Raw genomic sequence first — 17654 nt, forward strand, 5'->3', positions numbered from 1 at the left:
GGGAGGCCATACTCTGGGTCTGGGCTTGGTACCTTATTCCCAAGCCGAACAAAGGAAACCAGATAGATTAATTAGATGGATTAGTTGGATTAGCATCTCAACAAACTCTGTTCATCTTCTGACCTCTGGCACATGGTGCTCAAGACCCTTCATGCCCACCCATTGCCACCCACAGCTGCTGCAGCGGCATGCAAGGGGATGGAGCCCACATTTGCTCTGACGGGTTATTTACAGGCCTCGAGCATCCACTCTTGCAGCTGTTGGATGCAGGGCACCAGGCAAATTAAGCCTTTGCTCTGGGCTAGGATTCAGGTTCAGGTCCCCAGGGCCAAAAGGGAACGTGGACACCCTCCTTGAAGGAGGCAGGCAAAAATCAGAGCGCAAGAGACTTTAAATATCTGAATGATGGCCAGATAAAATCCCCATGGGAAGCAGATTTTTTTTTTTAATGCTCTCCACTCTGTTACCAGATGAGCAATAACTCACGCTGCAAAAAACTACTGCCCGCTTGCCAGCTGCTCTTCTGAAGATGGATGGTGGAGATTAAGGCCAAAGTATCTTCCTGCTCAAGATAGCCTTTGGGCAGGACCCCCAGTGCAGCACGCTCAGCCCTGGCAGGAGATCGTGCTACCTTACATGCACCTCGCAGCCTCCCCCTCTCCTCTGCTTGGCCTGGGCCCTCCACTCAGCTCCCCCTTCTCTCCACTCCACTTTCCTGCCCTGGCAAGATTATTTTCCCAGAACCATTTAAAGCTGCTTTCGCCTCTGTTGCTGACAGTTACAAAAATCAAAGGGGGGGGGTTAGAAGTGCAGTAAGGCTCTGCATCGTTGCTTGCCGAGCTCTGCTCTCTGGCAGGCTCAGCTGACGGGACAGCACTTTTGCCAATCCCAGCGGAAGCTGTTTGCAAAGGCTCAAAGGCTCTGGCCGCAGACCTCTCCGAGGGGCTCCACGGGATGGGAGCATGGCAAAGCAGTGCTGCTCAGCCCCGTGCCACGTGCTGAGTGTGCCCTGCAAACCCCTGACCCCCGTGTACAGCACTGCCAGCTGCTGGTGCCAGCACCCAGGAAGCAAAACCTGCTGGAAATGCGTGACCTACGTGTGTGATGGATCCTCGGTAGGTGATGGGTGACTCTGGAGGGGGTCTGGATGTGGGTGTTCCCTTGGTGATGCTCCCTCCGGAGGCAGAGCTGAGGGAAGTACCTGTAGGACACAAAGCCAGTGAGCATTTGCTATTTGCTATTCAGCACAAAACCTGACTACGCCCAGGATTTAACCCAATCTCTAGCAAGCTCAGGTACATCAGTGGTAAATCCTATGCCTTGCAGAGCCCTTTCCACCCAGTCTTCCAAGGGACCCAGCCCTGTGAGCGCAGGGCTTGGAAGTGGAAAAAAAAACAGGTATTTTGAGGCTATCAGCTCCCCGCCGCCTTTGTGCAGGGGTCAGGCAGATTTACAGGTCCAGGAGAAAGCACAGCCTGTCTCGGCCTCTCCTGATGCAATCAGAGCAGATCTCTAGTGAGATGCAGCTCAGGATGGTTTGAATTCATTTGCATATATCTGTCCCGGGTTGCAACCAGCCCACTGCACTCAGGCTTCTGACTGCCTTAGTTGGGGGGTGTCACAAACCAGAATTTGCATTTAAAAGCAACACCTTTGCATTTATTTTCCTCTGCCTACCTAATGGGGAAAGAAACATGGGAGAGCTATATTTAAATGAAATGTGGTCCCTGCCCAGCTGCAGCAGCAACAGTGAAGAGCCTGAAAAAAAACAGTTAATGGAATTTAAACAGGTCTTGCTTTGTCTCCAGCAACAGATATTCAGGTGTCCCTTGAACACAAAAACTCCACAAGGATCAATGCCAAAGGCCCTGATTTGGGGAGATGATTAGAGATGTTGAGACGTTGTACAGACCTATCTGCCACGCTGCTGGTAACTCTGGAGAAAGGGGGTGAAGACACCCCTTCGGCTGGACACAACCCCGGAAATCACACCTGAAATCACCGGGCAACTGCAGCCAGTGCAGTGTTTGCCAGGCTCGGCAGTGCCAGCATCCCTCCCCTCCTGCAGCTGGGACACGCGCCTCCCGCCCACAGCTCCTCACCCCGCAGGATGGAGCCCTCCTGGGATGGCTGCAGAACCAGACTTTCTGGCTGGCTGGCCTGGCTTCTAGGAGAAAGTTGTTCCTGCTTGACTCCGGGAAAAGGCACTGGAAAACATTAACGACATATCAGCGTAGGTGCAGGGCACGGGGCCGCTGCCCTCAGCTGCTCGAGGCTTTCATCTCGGCCAGCCCAGCGTCCGCACCTCCTTGGCGCCTTTGCTGTCCCCACCGCTTTGGGACGGACTTCACCAAGGTTGCGGAGGTCGGTTGAACGCCCAACCGCTGGAGAACAAAGCCAGATCCTTTGTCCTGGCAAAAGCACTGCACGTGCTGTGAACGGGGCTGGCATTGAAAAACCAGCTCTGGTTTGTAACAGGGCACGCACACAGTGGGAAATAGAGCCTGTATCCCTCCCACCCAGACTTGGTCCCTCGCCCATCTCCTCCTGCTGTAAAGAAATGGTTCCAAATCTGCAGACTAAACACTTTCTTTGTTCACTTCAGGCCATTTACTCTTTATCCTATCGGCCTGGCAAGCGGCAATATATTTCCTTCCTTCGATCACAGTATTAGCCAGGGGGTATTTATAGGCTGGGATGTGTCCCTGACCGAGTTGCTGCTTTACTATACTGCACAAATTTAGCTCCCTGTGTCTCTGCTCTCCTGATGGATTAATCCCTTCATCCTTTTAGCAGGCTTCTCTGTGCTCCCTTGCTGTGTCCTGCACTCCTCCCTTCCCCTATGCTGCTGGCAAGCTCGCTCCCTGCTGCTCTCGGAGCATGTGAGAAATCACTCGCCCCCAATTCCTTACCCAGTTTCTTGGGATCCATGGTCAGCGGCAGGCCCATGGTGATGGAGCCAACAGGGACCTTGGCGTGCTCGGAGCTGTAGGGAGTGTGGAGCTGGATGGGCATGCCCTGCGGTGCGAGAGGAGAGGTCAGGAGCGGCCGCCGGCCCCCACGAGGCATCTCTGCCACTCACACCCGATACCCTACCTGGGAAATGGATCCGACGGGTCTCTCCAACACAGAGGGGTGCTTGGTGGAGGAGATGAGGGGAGGAGGGTTGGAGATGCTCACTAGTCTCTGCAGCCCTGAGCGAGAGCTCTCATGCAGGTTTAGCGGGATGGGGTGTCCTGTGTGGAGAACACGAGCATTAGCAAGACTGAGGGAAGGTTGAGCGGCTGCAGCTATCGGAGAGAAAAGGGGCAAGGAAGGGAGCAGGGATTGGATGCGGTGAACTGGCTGGCTGTGAGCCTGCACTAGGGTCCAAGTCACACGATCGGTTTGGAAAGGACTGGAATACTTTAAAATGACTGCCTTGTCCACCCTGAAGCCTGAGGATGTTCTGTGCCCGACTTGTCTGTCCTCCAGCTGGAGAGGGACAGCGCAGCAAGGGATAAAACCTGCCCAGCTTCACGTTGAGGGCATAAGGAGCACCCACACTGTTCTGCAGCAAACCATGTCCCTAAACCTGCCCTGGCCAGAGCTGGGAGACCTGCCCGGCCACCCTCAGACTGCTGCATTAGCAGTGAGGGAGCTCCGTGCCAGGCCAAAGCAAGGTGTTACCAGGTTTCTGCTGAACCCTCTCTCTTACCCCCGCCCAAAAAGCTGCACTGACTTAAGAGTGCAACCTGCAATGCTGGCTGCAACCACAGCCTCTGTGCTCGGCCTCGGGTCAGGGTGGGGGCACACGCCACGCAGCCAGCGGCTTTTACTTGCCTGGTGGGTTATACTGAAACAAGTGGGGCTCCGCTTGAGGAGAGGTTTTTATCACATCCCGGGAGTAGGACAGGACAGGGGGCCAGCACGAGGCGGCCGTTGCCTCCGCGCTCAGCTTCTGAGCCTCTGTGATGGATGAGAAATGCGCAGACTTTTCTGCAAGGGAAACAGAAAGCGACCAGCTTGCTCAGCAGCCCCCGCAGGCGAGCAGCGCCTGCGGGCACGGGCAGGGAAGCCAGAGCCAGCTCCCAACATGGGAAGTGGCTGCAGTTCAGTCCAACCTGGCCATGAGATGAGGGCTGAATTCCCCAACCAAACTAAGAAGAAAAACCCTCAGTGTCGCTGCCTGGATTGGACAGCATTTATTTTACTCAAATGTTTAAAGCACAGCAGGGAAAATGGTTATCTGTGTTGGTGACTGCTGGTGTCCACTGCCAGCAGGGACCTTCATGGACATCCCACCCTGCTCAGAAGAGACAGTGTTGGGCGTGCAGCTGGTGACTGGTACAAGCACAGGGTCCAGCTCCTTGCCAGGGCTTGGCCATCCGCAATCTGCTCCTGGGCAGATCCTGCCCATGCCCACAGCTCTGCATCAGCCACCATGGCAGGGCTGGTGGGGTTAACAGTGATCCCGCCAAACCCTTTGCTGAGGTTAAAGCCAAGAAGCAGCAATGTTGGCATCCCTCTGGTGTGCAGGGGACATCCAGCAGGCAGTGGCTTGCTAGTGACAACATGGTCTGCGGTGTGCATGGGGCGGCAGGGAGCCCCAGGCCACTGCCGGGGACCACTGTGCGCCCACACGCTGGGAACAAGCTCACCCCCACATTGCATCGTGATGTGAAAGCTCAGCTGCTCTTAAAGGATGGCTGCCGGCTATAAACCATTTGCAAACTGTGGGAAGTGGCCAGAAATAACGGCATCAGCTTCTTGGACAGCAAGGGAATAACATGCAGTGCCTGGGGTGACCAGATGTTCTCTGAACACCTGGGACAACGACACTGTACGAGACTATCAAAGGCAAATGAAGATCAAGATGAGCTCTGCGGGACGACTGGATGCCTCTGTGGGGAGTGGGGTGTTTGTCTGGTTCTCTGCAAAGCACCAGGGCAGGGAGCAGGAAAGCTTCATGAAATTATCTGGCTTAGGGTATACTGGATGCCAGGCTGGGTTCACCCTGGGCATAAAAAGGCTGACTGGAGGCCAGGAAGTGCCTAATGATGGGGGAGCCACACTGGGGATGCCTGAACCCTTCCATGCTCTGCAGGGTGCGGGGGAAAAGGGGCTTCATCTGCATCAGCTCCATCCCAAGTGCATCCTCATGCTTTGCTGAGCAGATGGATGAGAGAGCCTTTTCTGGATGGATTACACAGGCAGGTTTGGTAGGATTTGCTTGTAATCGATAAACAATTTTGCACTGCCCTTCATCCCCAGACCCACCTGCATAACGTCCGCAACGACCAGAAATGAGAAACTGGGTAGTAAACAATAGCAATCACAAAGGAACCCAGTCTTTAACCATCAATTTTTGATAAAAATAGATGCCTGAATCCTGCTAAGCCTAATAATAGGGCAAGTAGATTATCAGAGGCCCAATTTAATGAGGCTTTACTGCATTATCATTATTAATGCTCAGTGTACTCAGAAGCTGGGAGATTATTTTCGTGCCCTTCAGTGAGAAGAAATCTATTATCGGCAGGCAGAGGTGTCCAGGCACACACACCTCTGCAGCCTGGCGGGGTTGGAACTTGGCTGCAGCCTCTTCTCTTCCCTTGCTAGATCCCAGAGAGGATCCCTTCGTCCTGCCAGTACAGGGGAACCCAGGCACATCCTCCAGACCTACAGAGAGTCCTGGCACATTCACACTCCCTGATTTTCTCCCCTTCAGCTCAGACCTGCTCGACTCTGCTCACGTGGGGGTGAATGGTGCTGGGATGTCCCAGCTGAAGATGCTCTCTGACGCCAAGGCACTGTCAGCCAAGGCTACGTGCACCCTGGACGGCTCCTGGAGAGCCCCGTCCTCCTCCCCGCCCCGTGGGAGCCGTCCCCTCCCCTGTGTGCCTCTCCAGCCTGTGAAATGCGGCCAGTTCCTAATTGCCCCCACATTAGAGGGTGGCTGTAACTCAGCCAGCTTTTGATAAAATAGCACTTATGTGGGGAAGAAAGAGTTCCTATTACCGTTTATCAAGCCCCTGGAATGGGAGTGAAGGAGTCAGAGTTTATATGATCCATCATCCGAATTAATGCTCTTGGCTCCCCATCGCTTACAAAGGCCAAATAAAACACAACTAAATCAACACAAAACATACCGCTGGCTTTCAAACTGCCGAACGATAACCAAAGATATGCCTGACGGCAACTGGGCAACGGGAAAAGGGATCCGTCTGCCTGTCGGTGAGATACAGGCAGGGCTGCCTGGCTCTGCCCAGCCCCGCGATTAGCAGCTCATCTTGGAAGGCAGGGGAGGGGAGGGCAGCGCTCAGGAAGGTACGGCTCAGCTGGCCGCCCTCCAGGCCAACACGGCCCCAGCCAGCAACCGCGAGGCAGCCAACGCCTCGGCCAGGATGTGTGCAAGACTTGGCTTTGAAGCGGGTCCAGAGCGGTGTAAAGGATGTTGATCTCTGGAGCGGTTGCAAGAGTTCAAGCTCTCTAATCAAGCAGGGGAGGAACGGGAATACCTGCTCCAGCAGAGCTGGCCCCTTGCTAGGAGGCGGCACAGGGGATGCTCTCCTGAAGGCTTTGCAGGCTGTGCTGGACTCTCCCGTTTAACGCGAGGTCCACGTAGAGGCGGTGTGGCAGCATGATGTCTGCAGTCTGGATGCTTGCCACTTCACTAGGACGCCTTGGAGAGCAGGGGAGGGAAGGGATGTACACAGATTTGCCAGGACTATCTGGCTATCTCCCCTCTAACCCCTGATCCACAGCCAGGATGTGCTCCAAGAGGCAGAGGCAGCACTGAGCAGCTGCCTGAGTCCATAACTGTACTGAAACCAGGGCTATGGGGGACTTGATATCTCCCCTCAAGGCAACTCTAATGACAAACCTGCTAGTTTTCAAATAGGAGAGGTGTTCCCACCACAAACAGCGAAGGTCGGCCTTTGGTTCCCTAGGGTGCATGTGCAGCCCAGACCCACGCTGGTACCTGGCATGCATACACAGCTAGGCAGGGTTTGGAGATCAAACAGTTAGAACCCAACACCTGCTGAGACATTTGCAGGGGTACAGGGAGATGTAATTAGTTTCATTAACATGGAAGATTCAGAGCACTACAGAGGTATGAGAGGAGAGAATAACATCCCTCATATCATTAGTGCTTTGTAGAGAACAAAGCCATAAAAAATCCAGCCGGGTATCAGATCCTTGCATTTAGTAACAGTGACAACAGGTGTGGTTGATCTCCAACCCCTAAACCCTGTCTTGCACCTAACACACACAAACCTGTCTCACCTCCTCATCCTCCTGCAGCCAGGAGGAAGGTGGAGCGGCAGCGCTGGGAAACCAGTGATGCAGAACTCCGGGTTCGAGCGCTGGCTGTGCCACCCAGCTCACCAGGAAGCTGAGCTGTGCAAGGCCAGATCACACAGGATTACGGCGCAGGAACAGATCAAACCTGATTACCTGCTGCCAGCGGGGAGAGCTAGAGGGGAACTGTTCCACGTGGGCAGCTAACACAAGCACAGCTGGAGACGGGACTTCACAGATGGCAACACCATGACTCAGGGGGAACTCCCTTTCTTTCAAGGTGAGCAGTCACCTTCCTTGCTTATATGCAAAGCATGCTGGAGGTGTGATGCACAAGCGGTGCTATTTATTGTTTAAAAAAAAAAAAAGGCCAAGTGCCACCAACCAACTCTTCTTGCAATCACACCATTCTGTCCAAAGGGACACGACTGCCTGAATAATAAATACTTGGGCCTAGACACTGCAGAGCAGGCTGCCAAGATCCTGGCTACCAGAGGGTGAGTTAGTACACTGATTTTCCAGGAAAGATCACAGACCGGATCCAGGGCAGATCTACCTCATCACTGTAGTCTCATCCACCTTCCAACTCTATGCATAAGCAGGTAATTTTTGCAGCTGCACCCATCTCCATGCAGGATCCAGCACTGATGGACATTGCACCCACCCAGCCCGACTTCCCTGCTCCTCTGATCATGCCACAGTGTCTCATCTTCACACGCAACTGAACCGCAGGCTGGCTACGAGGGGCAGGGACACAGACTCTCAACTGGAACAGACTCAGACACTCAGATTAAAAACACATTTAGAAGATGGGCTCATCAGGACTTCCCGTATCTCCTTAACCTTGATCCCCAGGTGCTCAAGCTAATAACGCTTCAGATGCTCTATGGTGGGAAACTCTGAATTGCTCATTAGGCAGCCAAACCACATCAGAGCTATTCCGGGGAGAAAGCACTGGGAATCTTTACAAGAACCTTTGGACTCCGAGTCACAGTATTAGCATTGATTTTAAATGAAATAATGGTCCCCGCTGAGCATTAAAAGCATTCTTTATAGAAAGCCAGCAAGGTAGAAAAGATCCATTGTACCCAGAGCCCTGGCATGCCTCCAGGCCCCTTTGCTCTCCAGTGAATGGCAGAGACGCTAATAAAGGCAATCTTCACCTCCTCAGCGCTCGACACTGGCCTGGTGTTTGCTGTAGGCTCAATGAGACATGATGTACTGTCTAATGAACATGGGAAATTAGCCATGCCTCTCTGGTCCTGCTTCAAGATGCTATTAAAGAGCTTTCAAGGGTCAAAGCAAGCTTTCACCTATGAGGAGGGAAGATGCTGGCTGCTGCACACACTGGGCATTTCTGTGCGGATAAACACACACCGATGGGCGCACCCTCCTACCTTCCTTGTCACCAACAGCGGGGCTCCTGCTCTTTCCCCTGGGACTGCTGCTTGGTGGCTGCTGCTCCTTCTCAGCCTGCTGCTGCTGGGACTGCGATAGCTTGCTTGGGGGCATCTCCTCGCGGGCAGATTCGTGGGCTTTTGTGATCTGCTGCTGGTAGAGGGCCAAGGCATGGGGAGGCACCTGAGGCTTCACACTTCCACTCTGCAATATCCCCTCCGAGAAACCTTCAGAAATCTGCAAAGCAGTAAGAGTTGGTGACACTTGCCATGTGCTGTTGACATCCATAACAGTCTTGGAGACATCAAGGTGTTATGAGAAACACCTGCCCCACACTATCACTGCAAGTCTTACGAGCCCAAACAAGGCTCCAAAGCTCACCAGCCACAGATTAAAAAAAGCCCACAACAAAGAGTGTATCAGCTCTGTGCTGGTGACACTACAGACGGCCTTCAGACTTCCTTGTTTAAAACCTCTAATCTACAGTTAAGTGTTCATAGCTTTTGCCAGAAGTTACATTACAGCAGCCACATCTTAAGCTGTAACATGGGAAACTGAAGAAGCATCAGGAATGGGTCCTCCCTGAGTACTAAAAACCCAAAAGCAGGGATTTCCTCTCTGCCCACCCTGTGATGCTGCTCCTCTGGCGTTGACCCTGGAGATACCAGGGTGCTTTTCTTCACAGCCCAAGCCACTGCACCAGGAGGAACCACCAGCCTCAGAGAATACAAGCTCTTTCAGTACACGGCTGCTGGGTAACCAAAAAGGGGGACCAAGCAGAACTTCTGGATGAGGAAGAGCATAAATGCTTCTTACGTGGTATCCTTCAAACACATGAGATGAAGAGAAGCACAGGGCTGGGAAGGTGCACGCTTGCTTTTTAAAGCAATGGGAGGCAGCAGTCATGTGGCAATGAGAAGCTTTTTCTGTCCAGACCTCCCACAACTTTCTGATAAAAGAGCTCAAGGGACATCCAAATGTTGCTGGCAGAGCTGCTCCAGGAGCTGGGAACACGCTCTGCAGAGAGCACCTTGCCTGCTGGGGGGCTTGTACCGCCCAGGCACAGCTCTCTGCAGACCACAAGCTTGGCCATCCTCAGCAATGAGCACATCCTTGCAACCCTGATGCACGCCACGCAGGCAACACAGCGCAACGGGAGAGCGTGCACGAGGCACACACGGCCACCGTGCTCTCAGTCCCGGCCCTCTCTGCTGGGGTACTCACGATGGGAGGGATGGCAGCAGCACGCTGCTTCAGCTGCTTCAGGTCCAGTGGCTTCTGTGGCGAGGAGTTCAGCCTGGCATCGCTGGCGGTGTTGAGCAGGCTGGGCCGAGGGGACAGCAACCTGGGCACAAAGCATACGTGTCAGCCAGGCAATGCCACGGACAAGTTCCACGTCCTATTGCTCCCCCACATCCTGCTCCCCTTCATTTTATGCTGCCAAGCCTAGAGGATGTACTCTTCATCAGAGTACGCTCGCTGCTGGGAACCTGGGCTCTTGGAACACCACACACTTGGGCTTCCAGCCTTGCAAGCTGCTGCCATGGTCCCAAACCTGTTCAGGTGGCAACTACCACTCCGAAGATCTCAGCATCTACCACGAGGATGCTTGTCTGACCGGAGGTTGTTTGGCAGGAAAATCTGCTGCGCTGCCCAAAGCATGGGGGACCCACAGCTGCTGGGGAGAGGTCTCAACCTCGACCTTGGTGGGCTGCAGGCGTTCCTGGGTCATTTTGGTCTATGAGGGCAGGCCCAGAGGGGAACACAACCTGGCCCAGCAATGCCCAGCTAGCAACCAGGGCAGCTTTGGTGTGGGATGACAAGGCTGAAGGGACACGGAGAGCGGGACGGGATTCAAATCCTGCTTTCCAGAGAAGACAACCCCCATGGGGCTCCATGCTCAAATGAGACCATTATTTCCAGCTCAACAGGATCTGAAGCCCTCTTTCCCTCATCCCCTACGCTAACTATTTCTAGCAAATCTGCTGCTGTTGTCCAGAATAAACCCGAGGGAGAACTGGAGCCCAGAGCTGGAGCTGGGAGTTGCAGAGCAGGGCAACCAGTTCAGATTTCATTTGGGCATCATGCCACTCTCCGGAGCTCACACGTGGTGCCTGCTCGGCACTTGGGATCAGCTTCATGCTCCTCCTCAGGGACTGCCTTTTATCAAGGTGCTAAAGCCTGGGCAAGCAACCATGTGCACACAGTGGGGGCAGTCGGATCACTTGAAAGACGAAAGGCTGGATTTGGATGGGATTTGGTGTTCAGCCCAGTGGCTGTGCAGCCCTACGCTCTCTCCATTTGCTCTTCCTCTTGGCTGTTTAGTTGCCTGGTAGACACCCAGATGGCCGTGCTTAACCCCTGTGCAAACAGTGAGACGTGGGCATCTCCATGGTGCAACCAGAATGGGATGGGATGGAGGCATGCGAAGCCCATGGGTCAAACCCTCGGTGTGTCCAGCTCCTGAGCCTGTGCTGAAACCCTGGGGACCACGTCTCCAGGCCATCTCTGCTTTCTCTCCCTCCCAACTCCAGTTTGTTGAAGCCAGTTCATAGTTTTCAAGCTTTACAGCTTGATTTGTTTATTTTAGCTGTTATTTCACTGCTCTGTTCAGCCTATAAATTTCAAGGTCAGTCCATGCTCACCCTTGAATGAATAAACAAGCATGGCAGGGCCATGTGCGGGGAATAAACTCATCACGGTGCTGGGACTGCCCCAGCCCTTGCTCTGCGTAGTGGCCGGTGTCAGAGGGGAAGGGGACCCACCTCTGGATTGGGACCAGGGTGTGCTGGTTAGGCACCCATGGGAGACCAGGTGAGGGGCAACAAATCCAAGCAGCTCCTTGAATAATTGCAATGATGTCTGCCCATGGAGCTTTATGGATGTTGTGAAGTCAAGCTGTGGAGGAATGGGGCTCCTGGAGTGGTGTAACGCCTCAAAGGCTGCTGAGACACGTGGCCAGGGACAAGGGCACCTGGCTTACTCCCAAGACCTTCACGCCATGCTGAGCTGCAGCACTTCTGGGGCTGCCAAGTTGGAGAGACCCCATATTTCCAGCATAGTCTGCAGCCTTGGCCCTGCTCTCCCAGCACTTTGGGCTCTGATTTTGCCCCAAAAGAAGTCACTGATTTTTATTATTTAAAAAAAAAATATCAATTTTGTTCTGGGCAAGCCTGATCTAGGCGGCGGGGCAGCAGCACAGGCTGCCAGCACCACGCTGCTCGGCTCCCGGTGCCTGGGATGAGCTCTCCTGCCACTTCACCCCGACACCAGTGCTGCCAGGCCGGTCATGTGTTGCCTCAGCCTGGGCTAAGATGGGCCCTGGTGCTCACCAACAGGTGACAGACCTGGGAGCACTGGCCCAACTCCATGTCACTGTCACTGCTAGTGGTGCGGGACAGATCTAAGCAGCCACGGTTGTGCTCAGCATCGCTCTCCTCAGCAGCGATTCTCGCGAGACACGTAGCTGAACAGCCTCGTTTTCCAGAAACTGGCAAGCGGGGTCCTGCCAGCCCTGGCAGCTGCCAACAGAGCAACCGCCCCAGAAGCCACCCTGTGCACTCGTGGCACTTGCAGAGATGCATTTAAGCACCCTTAAAGTCTCTTTAAATGCATTTAAGATCCTCAGGTTTCCTAAAGCCCTCCATGATCCGGACACTTAGGAAGCCAGAGTTGGTATTAAATTAATCAATATGCAAATTGCATAATTTATTATGTCCTTCCTAGCAGATCTGGCACCAGACACAAGGCTGTCTGTTGGGTGCTTTGCTCTGGAAGTCACCAGATGAACAACCCTCAGCCATCTCGTACCCACACACTGCCAACCCAGAGCCTCCCGTACCCCAACACCAGTCCCTAACCATGGGTGATGGCGTGGGGAGGGACGGGAAAAGGATTTGAGCAGGGAGGGGTCAGCATGCACACAGCTGAGCCTCGGCGGTATGGAAATGTCCCCTCTCAGGCACAAAGCTTTGGGGGTGACCAGGACACCGCCTTCCCCAAACATCCACGACGGAGACAGGGACCAGCTTCATTGCCAGATGAGCCAACGCACTGATACACGACCCAACCAAATGCAATTCCTTGCACCCGCAGTGGCTGTGCAAAGGTGACAGCTACCAGACTTCCCTGGCGAGCTCCCCTGAGGCAGGGCCGTGGCAGCAATGCACCTACGGCTGAGGCAGCACAAGGGTGGCTCGGTGCAGTGCTCACGGGCAGGTGTCTCCCTCTCTGCGCTGCAGGTCTGCAGCGGGTGACCGTGCACGGCCTCCCTCACTCCCATCTGGTGTGACCTCCTGCTGAACTGCAGTACTGGCAGCCCTAGCAGCAGCCCTCTTGCAGCGCACGCGGTACGGAACCACAGACAATGAGCCGCCTTCTTCAGCTTTGATGAGTTAAGGCTCTAACTCCTCCTCACGGACCTGTCTTTGCTAGAGTGAACCCCAGGAGGACCCGAGAAATGCCGCCCCTACGCCAACCCTGCACACCTTCCCTCTTGCTGCAGGGACACCCCAGCCACCCTCTGTCCCCTTCTGGGAGATGCCGCGGACAGCTCGGTGTTTTTACAAGCGCAGGGAAGAGCACCCACGCCCCGCCGGCGCTGGGTGGGCGGGCGAGCATCGGGTGATGCGGTGACGGGGCGGCTCACGCGGCATCTCGGCAGCCTCGCCCTGCTCATCGCAAGTCACGCTGCAGCAGCAGGGCTGCAGTAACCGCCTGTGAGTGAGCAGCCCTTGGCTGGTGGGAAATGCAAGGGAGCAAAGCTACACCAGGGAAGGGCACAGAGTCCCCGCTGGGAGCACGATGGCCCTGAAACCTTCAATCCGGTTGCAGACCGACCCTGTGGGTGCTCCTGGGGCACGCGGGCTGGGCAGTGCCAGACGCCAGCTTTGGCTGCAGCTTTCCTGTGCTGGCAGGCTCTGCTATCGCCCATGCTTTGCCGCACCAGGTGACAGGAGTGGCCCAGGAGCAGCAGGATGCCTGTTTGATGTTTGATATTCCTGGAAGCTGGTAACTGTTTGACAAGTGAGATAGGTGCTGACTCAATGAGGAGCTGGGGATGAAATAGTCGTTCCCAAGACGACTTGCTCTTTTGCTGCTGGGAAGTTGGTACAAGCTGCTGCTGTCCTGTTTTCAGTTAGGTTAAACTTGAGGAGTGCAGCCCCGCTGGCCTCACTCTCCCTTGCTGGGAGTTTTTCTCCTGTCTGGGAAGGAGGAGAGGGTGGGAAGGGTGGTGCTGGACTCCATCCACTGCTGGAGAGGAGCACTGCAGCCAAGAGGCCTCAGCCCTGCCATGGGGCCAGGGCCAGCGGCATCCACACCACCCCTCGGCATCATCAGCGCTGCTTCCAGCTGCTTGGCAGCGAGAGGGGCTTCTCCCCCGGGGAAGCCAGGTGCTGTGGTTTAACCCCAGCTGGCAACTAAGCACCACACACCCAAAACCAGCACACCAGGCAGCATGGAGAATGCTCCTGCATAAGCAGCACTCAGCCACTGGCTCCTACATCCATCACAGGGAAAGCACGGAGGCTGTTAGGAGTGGTAGAGGCGCACAATGGCTCCCTACCGCCTCATCCCGCTGCTTTCCTCATTTGTTCTTTTAAATATCCCCATCCACAGCACTGCGTACAGCCTGCCTGGCCTGGCAGCACCCGTCTCACTGCCACACTGCCCCTGCAAGCCCATGGGAGGGATGTGGGATGTGGGATGCAGGATGCCGGATGCCAGCATCCCATCCCATCCCAGCTCTGAGGCAGGGAGCAGGGAGGGATTACCATCCCTATATGCGACAGCAGGGCAAACTCAGAGGGCCCTCCTGACCCGGGAGCCAGTGTGGATGGAAGGAGGAGCCATTAGAGAAACCAGCACTACAAAGATGCATGTATTCATACACATTCTCCAAAAAAACAGGAAACCCTCTCCCCATTTGTGCGGTTCTTGGGTAGGGAGGGCTCTCTGAGAAGGACCAGCAGGGGAACAGGACATTTCTCCAAGGAAAAGGCCAGTGTTTCCCCTCAGCATTTCAAGAGCCACCCAGGAAGGGTCAGACATGCCCTCAGCTGCCAGCCGCAGGGGTAGGTGGAGGGCTCGGGACCGCAGCAGCTCAGGCGAAGACGCAATTGCATGGCCCCAGGAAAGCTTGCACAGCCCACACCGTTCTCAGCCTTTGCATCTAGGGTGGATAATTCACCCCTACAAATGCAAGTGGCATCTCCACTGAGGGAGCAACCTGCCCCCTCTCTGCACTGGGATCATGTCCCTGACATGACATCTCTCCTGCCAGCACCGAGACAGAAACTGCTCCCAGTCCCGGATGCTGGCACACCAGCCTGTGCCTCCGCACAACTCTGCTGTCCCTGAGGGCACATCCCACTCCATTGCATCACCCAGATGGGCTGCGGCCAGCAGACGCAGCGGCTCTGCCTCCAACACCTGCCCGCGACCATTGCCCAGTAGCACCCGTACATTGGGACATCGCACTGCCCGTTGTGTCATGGCCCCTCTGCAAGCGATGGCCGAAGAGTCACAGCCACGTGGGGACACAGTCAGGCTGTGCCTGTGGGAGCACCTGAGTGGTGATATTCCCAAGGAGCTCACGGAAGCGCACGTGGGCACTGCGGCACACAACAGAGATGCTAGTCTGGCCCTCAGGCCATGCACTTGCCCACCTCTCTCCCCGCTCCTACCTGCTCTTGTCCACAGCATCCTGCTCGTCCATCTCGTCTGCGCTGCAGGTCGCGCTGGAGTCGCTGTCGGGGTTCACCCCGGCGCCTTTACTGCCTTTATGGCTCTCCTTCTTCTCAGCCTTGGGTGTCCCTTCCGTCCCTGCTGTCCCTCCGCCACTGACGCTGCTTTCCGCTTTCTTGTCATTCCCCTTATCCTTCTCCTGGCTGTCTTCACTCTCCTCCTTCTTCACCTCGCTCTTGCAGGGTTCTTCGCTCACCTTCTCCTCTGGCTCCTCCGTTTTCACCACGTCCACCACCAGGTCCTCCTGTACCTTCTCCTCGCTGGTGGGCGGCTCAGGAGCTGCCTCCGGTGGAGGGCTGGTGGCAGGAGTGGGGTTGGCGGGGGGAGCAGGGGGATCGTCAGGGGGTGTTGGAGCCTCTTCCAACTTGACTGCTGGTTCTGCGCTGGAGTCACCTCCTGGCCCGGGTGGTGCCTTGGCTCCGTTTTCGCCTCCTTCTTTGGCTTCGGGCCTCGGCGAGGGAATGCTCTCAGTGTCGGAGCTGTTATTTACTGCAGCTGAGAAAAGGGAAGAAATAAAAATAAGGATCAGCCCGAGATTCTCGCTTCCCATATCGCTGCCTCCGCCCCCTCCCATGGGAGGAGAACGCCCTCATTCCTCTGAGGGGGAGATGATCCCGGGGCTGGGAGAGCTGTGCCGGGATCCCCAGATCCAGAGCCTACTAAGCAAAGGGATGCTCTAGGGGCCTCTTTGCTTGCCCAGCACAACGGCTGTTGTTAACCCCTACCCAAACGCAAAACCACATGCCCAAAAGCCTGGAGACTGAGCAACTGGGTTTTACGGGAAAACCCTGGCCACTGGCTGGATCTTCAGGACAGGACCTCCCTCCTCGCCCCCTCACCCATGGCTCTAGATCAGCTCTGCTCCCCTGGGCCAGGCACCTTGCTGGCATCCTGTTTGCTGATTTACGTCGCCCATGACCCTGGCTCTGCCACCCCTGGGGCAGCTGGGGACCATCCCAAAACACCACGTGTGTTTGTTGTTATTTAAGCTGCCAGTGGCAGAAGAAAGGTCAGGGTCAGCGAAAGCGAAGTGCTGGCAGTGCTGCGGGACAGGTTAATTATTACATGGAAAGGATCATTCTCAAATCTGCCACCAATGGCTTGATGTGAGCTGGCAGCACAGGCATCCATGCGCCACTGCAGATGAAGGTGCTGCCAAGACATTGTTTCTATGGCTGGGGAGAGGATTGTTCCCTCCAAGCCTTTGCTGGACAAACACAATCAGGGCCAGGAGCACCAGGCTCCTGGTCCCATCTCAGCATGTCCCTGCCAGGCACGGCTCTCATGCTCATGCCCAAAGGCTTCCTCCCGTGCATTCCTTTACTTGTCTCTCCACAGCAGCACACACAGCTTTCAAATGCTGGTGAGACGAGCGACGCCGAGGGACTGTATCCCATGAGCCGTACGTCGGAGCACATCCATCCTTCCTTGGCAGGAAAACATGCCACACTCATCAGGAATCTCAGCCTTCTCCAACCTTTACTCACTTGCAATCAAACTATGAGGTGTCCCATCCCCCACCCAGGGACGAGGTTTACAGCGCGTTTGGCCAAACTCTCCCTGACTGCCGCTGAATTCTACTCTGAATGCCATGTCGAGACACCCAGCAGTGGCTTGTCCCAGGCTCAGCCAAGCTCTAGGCTCCAGCACACTGCCGCTGGATGCTGAATCCATGGACTACACTGTAACCCCCATACTAAGTCCTTCCCCCGCTCCCTAGCTGGCCACTTGGCTCCCTGACCCCAAGCTATTGCCTGAGCATCCCCAAATGCCACCTCAGAGCCAGCAGCTGTTTCTTGCATAACACTGCCCTGGCACTTCTATGCCCGTAACGTTTCACCGCCGCCCGCTTAGGCCTTTCTTCAGCTCCGTAGCCTACCCCAGCAGCAGAACAAGTGATGAAGCTTAGAGAGTAAGGCTTGGGAGCACATCAAGAGATCCTCCTCTAATCTCAAAAACACATTGTTTCCTCTCAGGCACTCTTACAAAGAGCAATAACTACCTTTTACTTTGCGCCTCTGAGTCACGTATCACCTCGCACAAAGATTTACCTGGAATCTGCCTCGTAATGAGTCACTCGCAATGATGATTTGAAAAGATTTCCCATTTCGAGTTCCATTAGCCTGGGTGCTAAGGCCAGGAACCAGCGTGGTGCCAGCAGTGCTGGTTAAGTTATTAAATTACTTTGACAAAAGTCAAATGGGGCTATTGTTGGAAAATTATGCACA

The 17654-nt window shown here is 55.1% G+C and overlaps 1 protein-coding gene across 14 annotated transcripts in view; it reads right to left on the reverse strand.

Annotated features, from left to right (window-relative positions):
- NCOR2 (nuclear receptor corepressor 2) overlaps window positions 1-17654 on the reverse strand; it is a 257110-nt gene that overhangs the window by 27486 nt on the left and 211970 nt on the right. For all 14 annotated transcript variants that reach the window (XM_064466324.1, XM_064466335.1, XM_064466326.1 and 11 more), the window contains 8 exons: window positions 15366-15921; window positions 9904-10024; window positions 8679-8916; window positions 3823-3978; window positions 3097-3236; window positions 2913-3018; window positions 2103-2207; window positions 1098-1201 (listed from right to left, as the gene is read on the reverse strand). In XM_064466324.1, the coding sequence (XP_064322394.1) occupies window positions 1098-1201; window positions 2103-2207; window positions 2913-3018; window positions 3097-3236; window positions 3823-3978; window positions 8679-8916; window positions 9904-10024; window positions 15366-15921 (1526 nt within the window). The remainder of the gene's footprint in view (window positions 1-1097; window positions 1202-2102; window positions 2208-2912; window positions 3019-3096; window positions 3237-3822; window positions 3979-8678; window positions 8917-9903; window positions 10025-15365; window positions 15922-17654) is intronic.

This window comes from Phalacrocorax carbo, chromosome 15 (genome assembly GCF_963921805.1).
Source record: "Phalacrocorax carbo chromosome 15, bPhaCar2.1, whole genome shotgun sequence".
NCBI classification, from domain to species: domain Eukaryota; kingdom Metazoa; phylum Chordata; class Aves; order Suliformes; family Phalacrocoracidae; genus Phalacrocorax; species Phalacrocorax carbo.